Source organism: Mauremys mutica, chromosome 1, assembly GCF_020497125.1.
Source record: "Mauremys mutica isolate MM-2020 ecotype Southern chromosome 1, ASM2049712v1, whole genome shotgun sequence".
In the NCBI taxonomy this organism is placed as follows: domain Eukaryota; kingdom Metazoa; phylum Chordata; order Testudines; family Geoemydidae; genus Mauremys; species Mauremys mutica.
Window position 1 is genome coordinate 83,202,238 of NC_059072.1, and position 16,580 is coordinate 83,218,817.

Below are 16,580 nucleotides of genomic sequence, written 5' to 3' on the forward strand. Positions count from 1 at the left end.
TCTCTCACTGCCAGGGTAACATGGGTGGGGAGAGAGGAAGAGCATTTCTCTCTAACAATAGGAATTTGTGCTGCAGTTCACCAAGTATTGTCACAAAAAATTACAAGCCACCATATAGAAAGCTGACACAAAAATATTATCTATACCAGGGGTAAGCAACGCGAAGGCGGCATGCGAGGTGATTTTCAGTGGCACTCACACAGCCCAGGTCCTGGCCACTGGTCCAGGGGGCTCTGCATTTTAATTTAATTTTAAATGAAGCTTCTTAAACATTTTAAAAACCTTATTTACTTTACATACAACAATAGTTTAATTATATATTATAGACTTATAGAAAGCGACCTTCTAAAAATGTTAAAATGTATTACCAGCATGCAAAACCTTAAATCAGAGTGAATAAATGAAGACTCGGCTCAGCATTTCTGAAAGGTTGCCAACCCCTGATCTATACTGTACCATAAAATTTGAGAACTAGCCTCCAGAAATTAACCACCTCCAGATTTTAACAACTCTGGAACATTTATTTGACCCAAATATGGAAGGTGAAGGGCAGAATGAGTCTCCTTCCCTCACTCCAAAACTATATTTAAATGTCAACGTGTCTATTCAGGAGTAGTTGCAGCAATTACTCCCTGCAGATTACAGGTCACATTTTGAAAGTAAGATATTAAACTTTTGAGAGTGCACTGACCGATCTGATCTGAGCAGAAACTTACAACAACACTAATGTATTCTTACTCTGAGAATCAAGAGTACAACATAAGCACTGAATAAAATGATCTAAAAAGGAGCATGCAACAGCATCTTTCAATTGGACGACCAGAACTTGTGTGACTGAAGTGATGAGTTCTCTCAAGTAGCCTTCCATCACTGACTTCCACCGTAGGTGGAAATTCTGGACACTGTCTTCACACTTTTACATATAAAACTGTAACAAAATGGAACTACTAAGATATTTATACAAAGAGCGTGCCTCATGAACCTTCAGCTATGTAAACTTTGTCCTCCTGCATCCTCCTCCCCCGCACCTTCCTATAGGCATCCCTTTCTATGTTGTGTCTAGTTGAGAGTGTAGCTCCTTTAATTAGGGACCTGTCTTTTTTAAAATCTGTAAATGCATGGACACTAACGGTGCTGCGTCAATAAAAAACAGCAATACCAATGCAACTTGATCACCTTACCAACCTTTCTTCCAACACAAAGCTTTTGTGCTTTAACGGCGAAGACCCACTGCACTCTCTCAGTCTCCCAGGAGGATTGTTTAATCCCAGAACACAGATGAGCAAAAGTGGTGTCTCAATGAGGCACAGAACTTTTTGCTGCCTGTGGACAAGTCAGCTACAGAAACGGGTTGAAATAACCAGTTATTAGAGTCAAGGTGAAATTGACTGGTCGTAAGATACTGGAGCTTAGGTCAATTAACAATTAAGACAGTGAGCCAAACCTTAGTAAGTTTGTTATACAAGTACTGCAACTCTTCTATCACTCTTCACAACAGGCCCTCTCCTTCTCCAACACCCCTCTGTATAAACCCACTTCAGTCTGAAATATTAGGTGGGGTAGATGACAACATTCAGATTTCAGCAGTAGAAAAATCTGAGGCAGAAAAATAGTAAAATGGGTGGAGCAGGGGCCTACTCTTGAAATTTTTGAAGCATCAGGTTTTAAAAACAATCAAACCCACATATTTCATGCAAATATATATAACGCTACCTGGTATTTAACTGAAGTTCTGTAGTAGAAAAACCTGCTAGGCAAGGCACAGGAGCGGAGCATCTGTCAGCACAGCAATGCCCCCTACTTAAGTCACATAGTTCAACAAAAGTGTTGGGTGGCGGAGTGGGCTCTCCCTGAGCCAGGCAGAGCTCCTGACTGGCTGCCTCCTTTTGGTGAGCAATAGAAGGTTCCACAACTTTGTACAAGAGTCAATTTTGCTTTGCAGTCTGACCCATAAAGCCAGAATGAAAGTGCCTCTCCTCTCTGCTTTACCCTATTATTGCTCTGCCCCATGAGTGTAAATGCAAAGAAAGAATTGGGGAAGAAAAGACAGATGAATACATAAGTTGAAGGGATGAAAAGGGCCAAGAGGGATGGGGACAGGCAAAGAAAGGAAGAAAAGAAAGAGCAGAGAAACACAGTTGTTGTTTTAATCTGGAATTTCTGTAATTCTGCGTCAAAATTGTTTGGATATCTTAGTTTACAGATGATATACAGAAATGTTGCTGGTAGTGCTCAACAACTATGCAATAAGCCAGTTAAAATATTCTGTAGAAAATGCTACTTGAAATCCCATTAGCAAAGTATTTACTATTTTAGTGTGGACAAGGAACACTGCCATTAACACATGCAGATACCTGATGCTGGTGCAGCTATACTGCTTGTATGACCACCACTCACAGGAGTGCTACTCCACTTGTATCTGAGTAGGTGTGAGGGGGTACTATCTGCTGGGCTTTTGTATGATAGAGCTGAATGCAATCCAAAGTGCACATGTCTGCTATCCACTTCACCATATCAGGTGGCTGCCAGCTCCTTTGGGGTGGGACGGTTGGGGCACATACTTCTGTCATTTATGAAATCAACAAACAGATCATTTATTTACATTAATGCACTGTGAGGTGTGAGGTCATGGCAGACTAGAGTCAGTCATTTTCTGAAGAGGGTAACGTTGCACAGAAAATTAGCTTTTGGGGGGAGTAAGGAAGCAAGTGACAAAATATTTTGCAGGTCTGGCAGAGAAAGCTAAGGACAGTCCTGACATGAACCAACAAGAAACCTGATGCAGTCTCCAGTAAGAATGAAACCGAAACTCCTAGCATGACAGTACAAGTCACAAAAATGAGCTAATTTGCATATTGAGCAATAATATGTACATCATACAAACCTCAGTAACTGTAGAGATAGCAGCTATTACAATTTTATTCTTCTATTTGCATGTGTGTGGGGTCAGAAAGAGAAACAAAAAGACACTTCCATGTCTGCCCTTAAGACTGAACTTTCAGCTTTGCACAATAAGCCTAACTGTATACAGGTCCCCATTTTCCACACTTGCTTTGAAGTGCTGCTGACTGCAACACCTCTTGCTTATTCCAAGTGGGTCAAGAGAGAGCAAAAAAATATGGGCCTGGAAACATGGTTGGGCCTTTTCTGGCTGGCTGACAGTAGAGCTGAAAGGCCAGCCATATAAGTATCTTTCCCCTTTCACTCCAAGATACTGCAAATTTCTAGTGAACAAGGTAGAACAGCCCCAAGTGGAGGAAGAAATGGTTTGGCAAACAGAGCCAGAAAAATGGAACTGCTACTAGAGTTATTGGATTTATGTGACGTATGTCTTACTGCTTAACATTTTAATGGATTTGATTAGTCTTGCTCATGCTGATGTGCAATATTTTATTTCTTCTGTTTTTACTGCAGAATAGTCCAACTCCAAAAACAAAGAGCAGCTAAAGCTTCTTACACCAATGTTTACTTTCCCACCCCATGGTTCATGTGGCAATTTTATAATTTTGCTCATTGTTCTCCAAGAGTCACAAAGAGGCTTGAGGTCTCAGATGATACATGGAGCCTAAACACTGCAAGTGAGACTGAAGTCATCCCTCTCCAGCACCTTTATACTTCACTGCAAATAAAATTCTATAATTTCTTCACAGCATCTACTTTAAGGACTGCTACCAACTAGATTACAATTCTAGTTCATTCAGTTTTTGAGCCCTTTTAGAATGGGGTCAAGTTCATTACTAAGTAGCTCCAGGTTTTCAATTCTTTCCTCTTGGCTATCTGCAATTTTAAACCAAAGCATCTTGTCTACTATAACTGCTGAAACATGTTTAATGGACACTGGAATTCTTACTTAGCATGTCTGATGAACCATAGCCTTACCTCCCATTGATTTAAGCCAGAAGAGAAATAAGCCAATCTCCCACCAAGTGAGAAAAATAATGCATCTTTAGCTGCCCTAGGTATATTTTATGCACTGTAGGCTACCAAGATAGACTGTACTGAATTAGAAAATGTTAGTGCCAGTTCTGACTTTAAAGTGTTTCTATTTTGTGGCACTCACATGACCAGACACTGATATATGACAGTGTATTTTACATTAAGCGCTAGCTCATACTTTTTGTATGAAATGTAACATAATTTAGAATAGAAATAGAAAAGTTAATGCTGCAAATCCAGAAATACAAGTCATCTTGGCCAACCCCGATGACTTGTCCCTCCCATCATAGTATTTCTGATACTGAGATATCAGAAGCACACTTACAAATCCACTGTGGATATTTTTTTTTTAAATCAATGACACTGAAGCATTCCCACCTCATTTTTCCTGTAATCTCTTGTTACGTGTTTAAATAAATCTGTTTTTTTTAAAAAGGAAGTAGGATTAATCTCAAATGTGTCAATCCTGTCCTGAAGGTTTGTTTGAATCCCAAGACTAACTAAATTAATAAATCCTTAGTGCATACAAAAAACTGCAATGACTTTTAAGTCCAACACATGGAAGTCAACATACCTGACTTAATGTCATCTACAGGCTATAATTCACTTTCAGTCTGTGTGACTTGTCCTCTTGAATGAGAGACAATTGCTACGTCATTTGAAAGCTTCCCTTAATTACTGTTTTAGGGTCCAATCCTGCAAATCTTTATGTATGTCAGTAGTTTTACTGAAATGCACAGTCCTATTAATTTCAGTGGAACTACATGAAATGAGTAAAGACAGACACATACAGTGTTTGGTAGATCTAGTCCTTAGTCAGCAATTAAAAGGATAGACACTTTCAAAGGACCATGTCAATTAAAAAAAAACCCAGACATTTCTTTGTTTCTGTTAACACTATCTCTGATTTAAAAAAAAAATTCAATTTAGTTATCAAACACCACACCGATTTAGGACCAAAACTGACACAAGATCACTCCTTTAGAAGTTTAACACCAACCCTTGGACTTAAACCAGATGAAACTTTACAAGGATACATCTATTATACTACAACTATAGTCTACTGATTTAGGACAGAATTATGAAAACAGGCTGTATATATTCATTTAGGACCTGTTCCAGAGACCAATGAAGTAAATGAAAAGACCCCAATTGATTTCAGTGTATATTGGATCAGGTCCTTAGTTATTTTTAATCAATAACATAATAATACAAATAATACTTTGCACTCACACAGCCTCTCTCATCCAGAGATATCAAATAAAGACACATAAGCATTACTAATCCTATTGTACAAATGGCTAAGCAAGATCCAAAGGTCACTGACTTATTCAAGTCCATGCAGCCAGTTGATGGAAGGATTTGGAATAGAAGAACCCAGGTTCCCTGACTCAAAACTAGGTTTAGGATTAGATTTTTATCAGTAAATGTTGGTAAACATTAATTCCTTCATACACCCATAAATTATCATCAAAATTTTACCAATAGGCAAAGTAAGAAAAATGGTGCTTTCAAATGTATTAAAGTTTGATTTAAGGCTATTTTGCATATTTTGACATGTGAGGTTTAATTAACAACACTAATGGAAGTTACAAATTACTTTATCTGAAAATACCAAAAGTATCAATACTTTCATTCATTCTACCATATGATTCCTAAGCTCTCCCTCCAATTACACTCCCTCTTCAACATCTCCCCAAACTGAGGTCAGGCTTGGATTGCAACACATTTGCCTATTGTGTCAAGATGCTGAAACTTGATATCCAGCAGTGCCCATTTGATTTATAACCTGAACAGCAGTACAAATCAAATCAGCTTCACAGTCTGCATTCCACCAGAGTAACTGTCCTTTTGCAAGGCTGCCAAATTAAGCGTCCTTCTAAAAGTTACCCAAACCAACTAAACCAAGAGAATCAAACCAAATAATTAAAACAAGCGTGTGTGTGTGTGTGTACACAAAACATCTTTTTTACTATGTTTAAATTAGTTAACTTAGACCCTGATCCTGCAAGCAATATGCACAGTAACAAGGATCCACGAGGGGCATAGCAACAGGAATGAGTCATTGCACTGTTTTGGCTAGAGCTGTGCAAAATTTTCTGGCAGCGACCCAAAGCGAAGTTCACACACATCTACCCAGGTTCAAAAATTCTCAGTCAAAAATCCATTCAAACTTCGAAGAGAACTCTGGTCCCCATTTCCATTTTGCAATCATCTTCATAGAAGCAATGGTGGGGGGGGGGGAGAACAGTGGCCTTTAATCTACCACCGAAATATGTGTGGGCACAAGAATCTATTTGCACAGATCACAGGACTGAGGCATAAACTAGTAGTACACTGAGACACAGGCAAACATTTTAAAATACATACTGAACTGTGTAACAATTTTTTCACCCTACCTTATTTCACTTGGTTTAGCAATTTTTTTTTTTAAATAACAGCAGCCATTATTATTTCTGCTGTATTTAATCTGGAAATTGAACGGATACAAAAGAAATCTACTTTGTCAGCTCCCTGCTGTTCAATATTGTTCTACTGGAGTATTCAGTTAAAAATGTTTTGAAAGTCAGCAATTTAGAAAACTCTTCTATTACATTGTTGAAATATCCGTGTTTGGCTAGGAGCATCCTCTAAAACAAAAAGCATTCATTTTATCCTAGTTATATTTTCTTTTTTTTCCCCTGCAGTTTTAGATTTTTTTCCCTCCTATTCCTAGCATCCTGGCAGTAGGCATCCCGTCATTTTATAGTACACCTCTACCCCAATATAACGTGACTCGATATAACAAAAATTCGGATATAACGCGGTAAAGCAGTGCTCGGGGGGGGGGGGGTGCACTCCGGCAGATCAAAGCAAGTTCGATATAATGCAGTTTTACCTATAACGCGGTAAGATTTTTTAGCTCCCGAGGACAGCGTTATATCGGGGTAGAGGTGTACCTCAGGACAGGGCACCCAAGTCTTCAGAGATGCTGTGAGATAATGATAGCCATATCAGCTTTTAAGGAGGCTTGAATAGTGTTTTGCTCATCACATTATCTTGAATTTTTTTCCCCTAATGTAGGAACATTTGTACAGATGCTCAAGTAGCCTGGATACAAAATATTTTGGAGGGGTTCTTTTACAATACTTTCATTAGAAATAGCTTGATATTTACAGGGACACTGTCAATATACCATTTCGTAAAATGTACATATAAAGTATAGATTATATTGTAATAGAAATCCTCATGTTACCATCACAGAAAAAATATTTTATCCAGCACTCTGAAAATGCACTTGTAAAAGAACTTGTGTATCTATTATTAACTTAGACTATCAAACTTAAACACGTTAAAAGTGTGGTTTCCTTTTCACCATATATGCAGTTTACTTTTGCACTGCACTTAGCGTGGATAGTGGAGCTACAATAGCTAGTTAAACTGATCATAAACAGAAAATGTACATTCTAGTTATGCTTCTGTAGCATAAAGCTCCATTGAGGATTTTGGTTCAGATCCATTTCTCTATATCAAATGCTGTAAATCCCCAAATCTAAAACCCTGAGTTTGTCTGAAAACCAGATCTGAATTTTGTAGCAAAACTGTCACTTGTTTGAAATAATTTTTAAAAGCAGACACTTGTCATTGATTTTTTTTAAAAAAATGTTTTTGGATCTCCAGTACCATCCTGCTATAATTTTTGTTAGCATTACACACGGTATGATGTGTCCTCAATGGTTTCTTAAAACATGGCTAAAATAATGCTGATAAGAAAAAAATGTGGGTTGAGCATTAGTCAAGGCCTAAAAACATAACACTTGGATATGTAGTAATGCTTTAAAATTTACACTAGTTAAGAATATGGGCAGAGAACATTCAAACATATGGAATTACCAGCTCTGATACTTACAACATGTCATTCACCAGGTACTGTAGAACTGTAGTAAATATCTACTAATTGTTTTAACACAGTGAACCACATTCACCCAGGCATAAACCTACTGAAACTAAATGGAGTTACACCAAGTATTAATTTCATTCCAATTGTTGTGATAGCTATGAAATGTGTGTAACATTACTTCACCCCAGACCCCATTCCATCTTCACACCAGACATCATATTACTGGTCCTATCTCCAAGCCAGGTACAGAAACTTAGTTCATTAGCTCCAGCAGCATTAGCTTGCATTTTTCCAAGCTGAATCTCATATTGTTGCATTTTCCCTGTGTTTCTGATCTCTTTAGGTCTCTTCATGTTTCTCCTCCAACTCTCTTAGCGATTCCAAGGAAAGATATAGCAGAAAAACAGATGATCTAGAAAAGAAAGTGATTAGAGGCCACAAAAGACTTCTATATGAGGAGAGATTAAAAAGACTGAGGTGAGCTGGATGAAAGGGATCATGAGAGAAGAACATAAAAAGTATGAATGACAGCAGCAAAGGTGGATCAAATGCTTCTTTTTTTACCTTTTCTAATAATGCAAAAAGAAGGGGACTCCTAAGTAGACTTAGGCGAGAAAAGGAATTTTTGTAATAATAAAATAAATAAATAACCACATGGCATTTATACAAGTAATGAGAACATCCAGTTATATTAGATAGATTTACATTTTTTAAGAAGGGATAAACTTGGTGCTTAATTTGTGATAGGGCTTGTCAGGGCTGAGCCCAGGCACCTCTAGGCTTGGCAGTTCATAGTCCCGGCACTTCTGGGCTTGCTGCATCAATTATCAATGTAAAAAAATTGCTTGAGCCCCAGCACCAAATTCCTTGAGCCCTGGCAACTTTTTCATTACAAATTAAGCACTGGATAAACTCATCCTTCAGTTTATAAACCTGCCACTAATTGATGTGGATTAAGGCAAAAAACAAAAAACTTTACTTATGGGCAGGAAATACAGTAATTAGAGTTTCCTGCACCTTCTTATGAAGCATCTGATACTGGTCAATCAGACAGGGCATCTGACTACATGGACCATTGATATGACTGAGTAGGGCAATCCCTATTTGGTTATGCTTTAAAAGTTTGGGTTTTTTTCCAAAAAGGATTGTCTTGAAGGACATTGTGAAAGCAATGAGACTCTTGGTACAGGAACTCCTCACTTAACATTGTAGTTAAATTCCTGAAAAATGCGACTTTAAGCAAAACAATGTTAAGCAAATCCAATTTCCCCATAAGAATTAATGTAAACGACGGGGTTAGGTTCCAGGGAAATTTTTTTCACCAGACAAAAGACTATATATATATATATATATAGAGAGAGAGAGAGAGAGAGAGAGAGAGAGAGATACACACACACACACACACTATAAGTTTTAAACAAACAATTTAATACTGGTACACAGTGATGATGATTGGTTGAGGTGAAGCTTGGTTGTGAAGCTTGGTTGAGGTGGTGAAGTCAGAGGGTGGGATATTTCCCAGGGAACAGGGGCGGCTCCAGGCACCAGCACGCCAAGCGCATGCCTGGGGCGGCAAGCCACAGGGGGTGCTCTGCCGGTCGCCGCGAGGCCAGCAGGCAGTTTGCCTTCAGCGGCATGCCTGCGGAGGGTCTGCTGGTCCCGCAGCTTCGGCAGACCTCCCGTAGGCATGCCACCAAATCCGCGGGACCGGGGACCTCCCGCAGGCAAGCCGTCGAAGGCAGCCTGCCTGCCATGCTTGGGCCTGCAAAATACCTAGAGCCGCCCCTGCCAGGGAATGCCTTACTGCTAAATGAACTAGCAATTGACTGAGCCCTCAAGGGTTAACTCTCACAACAATCTACAAGGCAGCAGGAAAGGAGGGAGGGCAGACAGAGACACACAACCTGTGTGTTTAAAAAAAAATGTACATTCCCCCTTTAAGTAGCTGACCGCAGGCTTAAGTACACTGCCTTGTTAATTAAATCAGCTTGCTGAGACCTGAGATGGCAGCTACTGCCTCCCTCCGTAGTGTCTCCCCCCTGCTCTATGGAAGATGGGGTAAGCAGGGTGCAGGAGCAGGGAGGAGGGGGAGACACCCTGACATTAGCCCCCCTCTTCCTCCGTACAGCAAGCAGGAGTCTCTGGGAGCAGCTCGAAGGCAGAGGGCAGGAGCAACACATGGCAGTGGAGGCGGCGGGACAGCTGTTGCACAGGGAATTTAGGAGAGTGGGGAGCTGATAGGGGGCAGGGGTGGCTCTAGGAATTTTGCTGCCCCAAGCACAGTGGCACGCTGCGGGGGGGCGCTCTGGCGGTCGCCGGTCCCGCGGCTCTGGTGGACCTCTTGCAGACGTGCCTGCGGAGGGTCTGCTGGTCCCACGGCTCCGGCGGACCCTCCGCAGGCACGCCTGTGGGAGGTCCACTGGAGCCGCCTGCCGCCTTCTCGGCGACAGGCAGAGTGCCCCCCGCAGCATGCCGCCCCTAGCGCGCGCTTGGCGTGCTGGGGTCTAGAGCCGGCCCTGATAGGAGGGCTACTGGTCCACCCTGGTTCCAACCACCCACCAGCTAGCTGCAACGGGCTGCTCTTCCTGCAAGCAGCGGACAAAACAGGTGGCTGCCACACAACATTAGAAGGGAGCATTTCACAACTTTAAACGAGCATGTTCCCTAATTGATCAGCAACTTAACATCGAAACAACGTTAACCAGAACGACTTTAAGTGAGGAATTCCTGTACTTCTTTGCCTGGCTTTTGTTAACTGCATTGTTCCAAAAGACTTCAGTTGTTTTAATGGATTACAGATAGAGATGCAGTTGTTGATGGACCACAATCTTAACCAAGGCCTAGAAGTGGAGTAGGAACCAGCCAGTGGAGGGTGTGGAGCTCAGAGTCAGGGATGACATACTATAGCAGCTCTTCCGATTGAGAAGGTGAGCTGCTGCATTCTGTGCAATTTGAAGTTTCTGTATCACTTCAACCTTCAGCCCCAGAATTACAGCAATCCAGTATGGAAGCAATGAATGCATAGATTGCTTTGGCCAGATCCTCACTGGGGTGGATGGGGCAAAGTCTCCTAGCAAACAGAATTTCTTGATGCGGATACTAAATTCTGCAGAAACCTGAAGCTTTGCACCTCTTTGATGAATTAGGGAGGAAAAGACACCTTGAAAGGAGGAGAAAACAGTGGCCTAGCTAGTTCTTCAAAACATTGCGTCTTCTTGACCAGCATCAATTTAATTTTCCCAGACAAGAATGAGACAGCTGTTCTTCATTCAAGTGCTCATCTCTTTTAGGCAGTGGAATCTTTGTGATGGTGTTGACTGTATAGAAAATGGGATTGCCCCCCAGCTTGGGGTCATTGCTGTTTAGCTAGCAGGCAAGCCAAAGAGGTCTGACGGCTTCTCTACGTGGTCTCAGGTAGAAAGTGAAATGGAGGAAGAGCCTCTGGCATGTTAACTACAGTGAAGTTTAAAAATTACTTTTCTTCCCTTTCCGGAGATTCTACCATCTTGATACAGCTTCAGTTGCTCTGCTCTTCCTTCCCACTCCCCTTCGCATTAAAGAAGAAATGACCCTCCTTCACTACAAAGCAGCAGCATGGCTTGCTGCTCTGCTTCCTACTCACCCCAACCCCTCCAGCTAAAGGATAGCAGAGTTTGAACTACTCTGCTCCTTCCTTTCCAAATTCTCAGGGAATGAGCCAGAAGCTATTCAGCTCACTTATCCAGATAAAACTACTTGTCCTGGGTAAGTGAGAGCAGAGTTTTTCCAACCTCCAGCCATATGATGCATAAAACTATCCAGTTACACAAGACTCAGTTTTTTCCAACTCTTTTGATTTTATCACTGGTCTCTTTATATTGGGATTTTTTCTTAAAGCCTTGGCTCCTAGAGTCATGTGATTAGATCAGTGCCTCAGCTTGCATTTAAAAAAAGTAAGTTTCTAGTCCTCATGGTTGCAGAGAAAAGCTTTAAAATATGAACCCTGATGTTTAAGCCATCAGAATGCAAATAAAAAAGAAATTTCATTATTTTTGGACACCTGGAGTTGGCAATACTGAAAACTGGTCATGCTGCTTTGTTCGAGCTATTAAGTCAATCTGCCGGTTTGAAGAGACTTCAGTTTAAATTCACAAATAAATCAAGACACATCAAGAATAATACACAAGTTTTCTTCTGTCATCATGCTAAGCGATATACCATGTTTACCTTCCAGAAAGAAAAGAATTAGGAGGTATAAAACTAATTTGCTCAACGCTATACAAAGAAGTAGACATCAATACTGTTGGTTTATGTATAACGTGTGTCAAATTTATAGTGCAAAGGCCATGATATGCTGATAGCATACCAACAGTAAAAGCCACAGTGAATGAGGTTACTTAATTTAAAACATTTCATTATGCAGAAACAATCTGAAGCACACTATCTCTTGTCTAGCAGTGCCATTTAATGAGATGGGAGGGGTGGAAAGAAAGACTAGCATTCTATATAGGGAAAGGAAGCAGTCTTCCTCTACAGATAAATAATCCAAGTACTTCAAGCTGTGAAGCTCATTTATTTTGAAGCACTAAATATCTTGTCTCAGTAGAAGAGAGAAAGCAGAACAGCTATTTTTGCCCACAGCCAGAGCCAGCAAGAGGAAATTACAATACAATGAAGAGCAGGGTTGCTTTCTTTTGCTTAACCAGAGTCATAAACACAGAGAGTACTTCACCTGCTTAAACTGAACAGGTAGCTGGAGATTTGAAATTTGTACACAAGCTAGCCAAACCATTAGTCCCATCCATAGTGCAGTCAGACATGTAATTACACACACATATTATGATCACTAATATAACAGGTGCATGTACATGCAGATATCATGCAGTCTCTTAAAAAAAAGACACAAAATAATCAGACAAGACAAATCTAACCTCCACTGCACCATGAGAAAAATGCCCCCAATGAAATTGTACATCATGGAATCTATAGTATATAAATATATTGCTCCAACCCTCTTAGAAGTAATTTTAGCATGTTGGTTGCCAGGTGTCCAGTTTTCAATCAAACACCAGGTCGAAAAGGGACCCTCCCCAGCCTGGTGAAAATGAGCGAGCGAGTGAGGGAGGATGGGGGAGAACGAGCAACGGAGGGAGGGGGAGATGGAGTGAGCAGTAATAATTGCTCCCTACTGTAGAGAAATAATTTGCTCTGCAGATCTTCACTTTAACAGAGATTGAAATAAAAGAGCCTTTGCTTGTATTACCTAAGCAATTTCTGAGGGAGACATCCCAGGGGTGTCTAAGCATGAACAGTTAATATTCAAAGAATTAAACAGCCAGTTCTCTGTTCACGTTTTGTAGTTGTTTTCCATTAGTCTCAGCTTGAGCTAGTGTCTTTAGTGAATTTATCTTAAACTTCAGTTTCTACAGTCTGTCAACAGTCATTCAGTTTCAGTTTCTTACGCAACACAGCAATGAAGCAATGTTTGGGTTCTAAACACTGAATGGGAAAGTTTATTAAAAGTTTTCCTTTAGGTTAAATAAAATAGTCATCGAAATAGCTCTTTTGTGATATTTATTTAAAAATAGAGAACCTACGTTTTGGTCCAGGTTTCAACCGAGAGCATGTTTTCAAAAGCACATCTGAATGCAAGGCTCACGCTGCCACTGCTTTACACACTACACAGAGCTGCAGCGGGCTTGTTACATGGCAGTGCCTCAGTCTCTCAATGTGTTGACCTCGCTTCAAAAAAAAAAATACACAGCTGCGAGCCCCACAACGGCCGCGGCTTTGAGTCCTCGGGAGGAGCAAAGCAAGCTGGTTTGTTACCTTTGGACTGGAACTGAGCGTGTCACGCGCCGGCCCTGAATCCCTCACCCCTCGCGCTCCCACTAACCTCCAGCCACCACCAGTGCCCCACCGCCAGCGCAATCCGGCGCGGAGCGATGGAGCAGCGGGCCAGGTGCGTTCTCTGCCCAGGCACCCAGCGGCTGCTCCGGGCCGAGAGGCGCTGAAACGTGAGGGGAGCCGCACCGTGGCCGAAGCGGTCGGGTTCGGCTCCCAAGCTGACAGGCGCCTTGTAAGCCCCCAAGCCGCGCAGCTCCTGACGGGAACCCCCGGGCCAGCCACTGCCAACCCAGACCCGCAGGGCGGCCGGACCAAGCCCCCCGGGACGCCGGGCAGCCCCTGCTACGGAAGAGCCGGGCGCTGCAGTGGCGGGTGGGCGACGAGCCCCCGCGGCGAGAGGGGCATTACCCGGGTCTTGGAGCGCTGGTGCCTCTCCGGGTCCGAGTAAGTCCTGTCCACAGCCAGGCCGGTGTCGCTTCCAGGCATGGTGCCCCCGAGCGGCTGTTCCCCCCGAGCCCCGGCAGCGCCCCCGGGAGCTGCGCCGGAGCAGGGGAGCCCGGCTTCGCCGCCTCGGCGCTTCTGCCTCCTCCCGCCCTGGCTGCAGCCCGGTGCGCGAGCGGCGGACACGCCCGGCAGCGGCTCCTCCTGCCCCCGCCCGTAACCCCGTTAACCCTCCGGCAGCCGCGCCCCTGCCTGGGGCGCCGAGAGCGCTGGGGCCGCTCCCTGGGCAAACCAGTCCCGCAGCAGCGCCGGGCTTCATTCCCAGCGCCAGGGCGCCGGAGGCTGCGGGGGCAGGGCGCTGCTGAGCGAGACAGCGGCTCCCGGGGGAAGGCACCGGCGCTTGGCTGAAAGGGGCCCAACCCCCTGTTTTCTGGCAGGCTCGTGTCGCCGTGCGGCTCCCGGGCAGCCCAGAGGCTCAGCCTGCACAAGGCAGGGGCGATGGCCCTCGCTCTGCTCCCGGTGTCATTCGCGTCTCTCCGCCCTTTCATTCAACCGCAGATACCAAAACTGCCCTGCTCTTGCCTTTCAGCCCGTTTAAATCTGGGGGTCCGTTTAGTGCTCCTGGGTGAGAGGCACTGGCTAGATAGGACTTGTACTAGCTAAGCCCTCCGCTCTCCTCTCCCTCCCAGGGCTAAGGGCTTGGCTGCACTTACAGCACCGCAGCAGCACCACCCTAGCGCTTCCCTGTACACATGCCCTAACCTGGGGTTCTCACAACACATTGTTTGGTGGCCTCAGCCTGCAGCCACCAGGTCTTGCTGCACTTGACAATTTTTCCAAAAAACTTAATTAACTCCAGGAAAAACAAATAAATATGCACACGTACCTGTCCAAATCATTGTAATGTATTTACGTAGGGTTTTTTCCCCCCAGACTCAATAACAACAACATACAGGCATCCCTATTCTTTTCTGGACCTAAACAGAATAGAAACACAAATAAGGTGTTTTGCATGTGGCAGGGGAGGGATAGCTCAGTGGTTTGAGCATTGGCCAACCCAGGGTTGTGAGTTTAATCCTTGAGGGGGCCACTTAGGGATCTGGGGCAAAATCAGTACTTGGTCCTGCTAGTGAAGGCAGGGGGCTGGACTCAATGACCTTTCAGGGTCCCTTCCAGTTCTATCAGATAGGTAAATCTCCATATATTATTTATGTTGGGTTTTTTTTTTGTTATTGTTGTTTCTTTTGCAAATATCACTTTTCACAGCAGACTTACTCAGCCCTGGCAAGCCGGGGGACAAATTAAGCCTTGGATGGAGAGGGGGTAGGGAGGATGGGTCAGGAGCGAGGGGAGGCAGCAGGGGCCAGATGCGATGAGGGTGGTGGTAAGCCTGAAGCCTAGTGGCCAGAGCCTGCCACCACATGGCCAAAGCTTGCCTCCTGCCACCCCAGGGCTGAAGCCGGAAGCCTGAGCCCTACTGCCCACAGGAAGGTTGGCCACTCACACCGGCTGTCTGCTCCTCCAGCGTTTGTGGCTCCAGAGGGGGGCATGGCCCAACCCCTACTTATAGACCCAGGGGAGGGGCCAATGCTTCCCCATTCCCTCCCCCAATCACCACCTAGGCTGACCTAGACCAAAGGCAAGCATTCTCCCATCAACACAGGTATTCCACCTCCCCAAGAGGCCATAGCTAGGTCACAGGAGAACTCTCCTGTTGACCTAGCACTGTCTACAGCCCGGGTTAGATCAGTTTAACTGTGTCGCTCATGGGTGTGGAGCAAGGTAGTTCTACCGACCTAATTTCCAGGTGTAAGTGTCCACCAATGTCCAATGCGTCCATCAATATAGTGTATGTCCACACTAGAAAGGCTACAGCTGCTGCACTGCAGTATAATTAGGCAGGCTGAAAAAGGATTTGAAGAGCAACTAGCAAAAGAATCAAGAACAGCACATTTTTTAATTACATCAGAAGCAGAAAGCTTGCCAAACATTCAGTAGGGACACTGGATGACCAAGGTGCTAAAGGGGTACTTGAGGAAGACAAGGCGGAGAAGCTAAATGAATTCTTCGCATCAATCTTCACTGCAGAGAATGTGAGGAAGATCCCCACACTTGCACCATTCTTTTTAAGTGACAGATTTGAGGAACTGTCCCATATTGAGGTGTCAATGGAGGAGGCTTAGGAAGAAATTGATCAAACAGTAACAAGTCACAAGGACCACATAATATTCATCCAAGATTTCTGAAGGAAGTAAAATATATAATTGCGGAACTACTAACTGTGGTATGTAACATATCACTTAACTCAGTCTCAGTACCAGATGACTGGCAGATAACATCATTTGCTGATGTTATGGGTCAGCTGATGTTATGGTCATATGATTCTTTGAGCTACAAAATATGAAATGAGAAAGAACTGTGCCATATGGCATTCACTTTCCAGAAATCAGAGTTCTTATTCTGCCAGTGATGTGACTCTGCTCATCTTTCCAGGAGA

At 43.4% G+C, this 16,580-nt stretch overlaps 1 protein-coding gene across 2 annotated transcripts in view; it reads right to left on the reverse strand.

The window, feature by feature from the left end:
• TMCC3 (transmembrane and coiled-coil domain family 3) overlaps positions 1–14,241 on the reverse strand; it is a 63,201-nt gene extending 48,960 nt beyond the window's left edge. The window contains exon 1 of one of the 2 annotated variants that reach the window (XM_044981013.1): positions 14,051–14,241. In XM_044981013.1, coding sequence (XP_044836948.1) covers positions 14,051–14,128 — 78 coding nt within the window. In that variant the 5' untranslated portion in view covers positions 14,129–14,241. Of the gene's footprint in view, positions 1–13,691 lie in introns of both variants that reach the window. The other variant, XM_044981022.1, reaches the window with a different exon arrangement.
• Between the last annotated feature and the right edge of the window lie 2,339 nt (positions 14,242–16,580).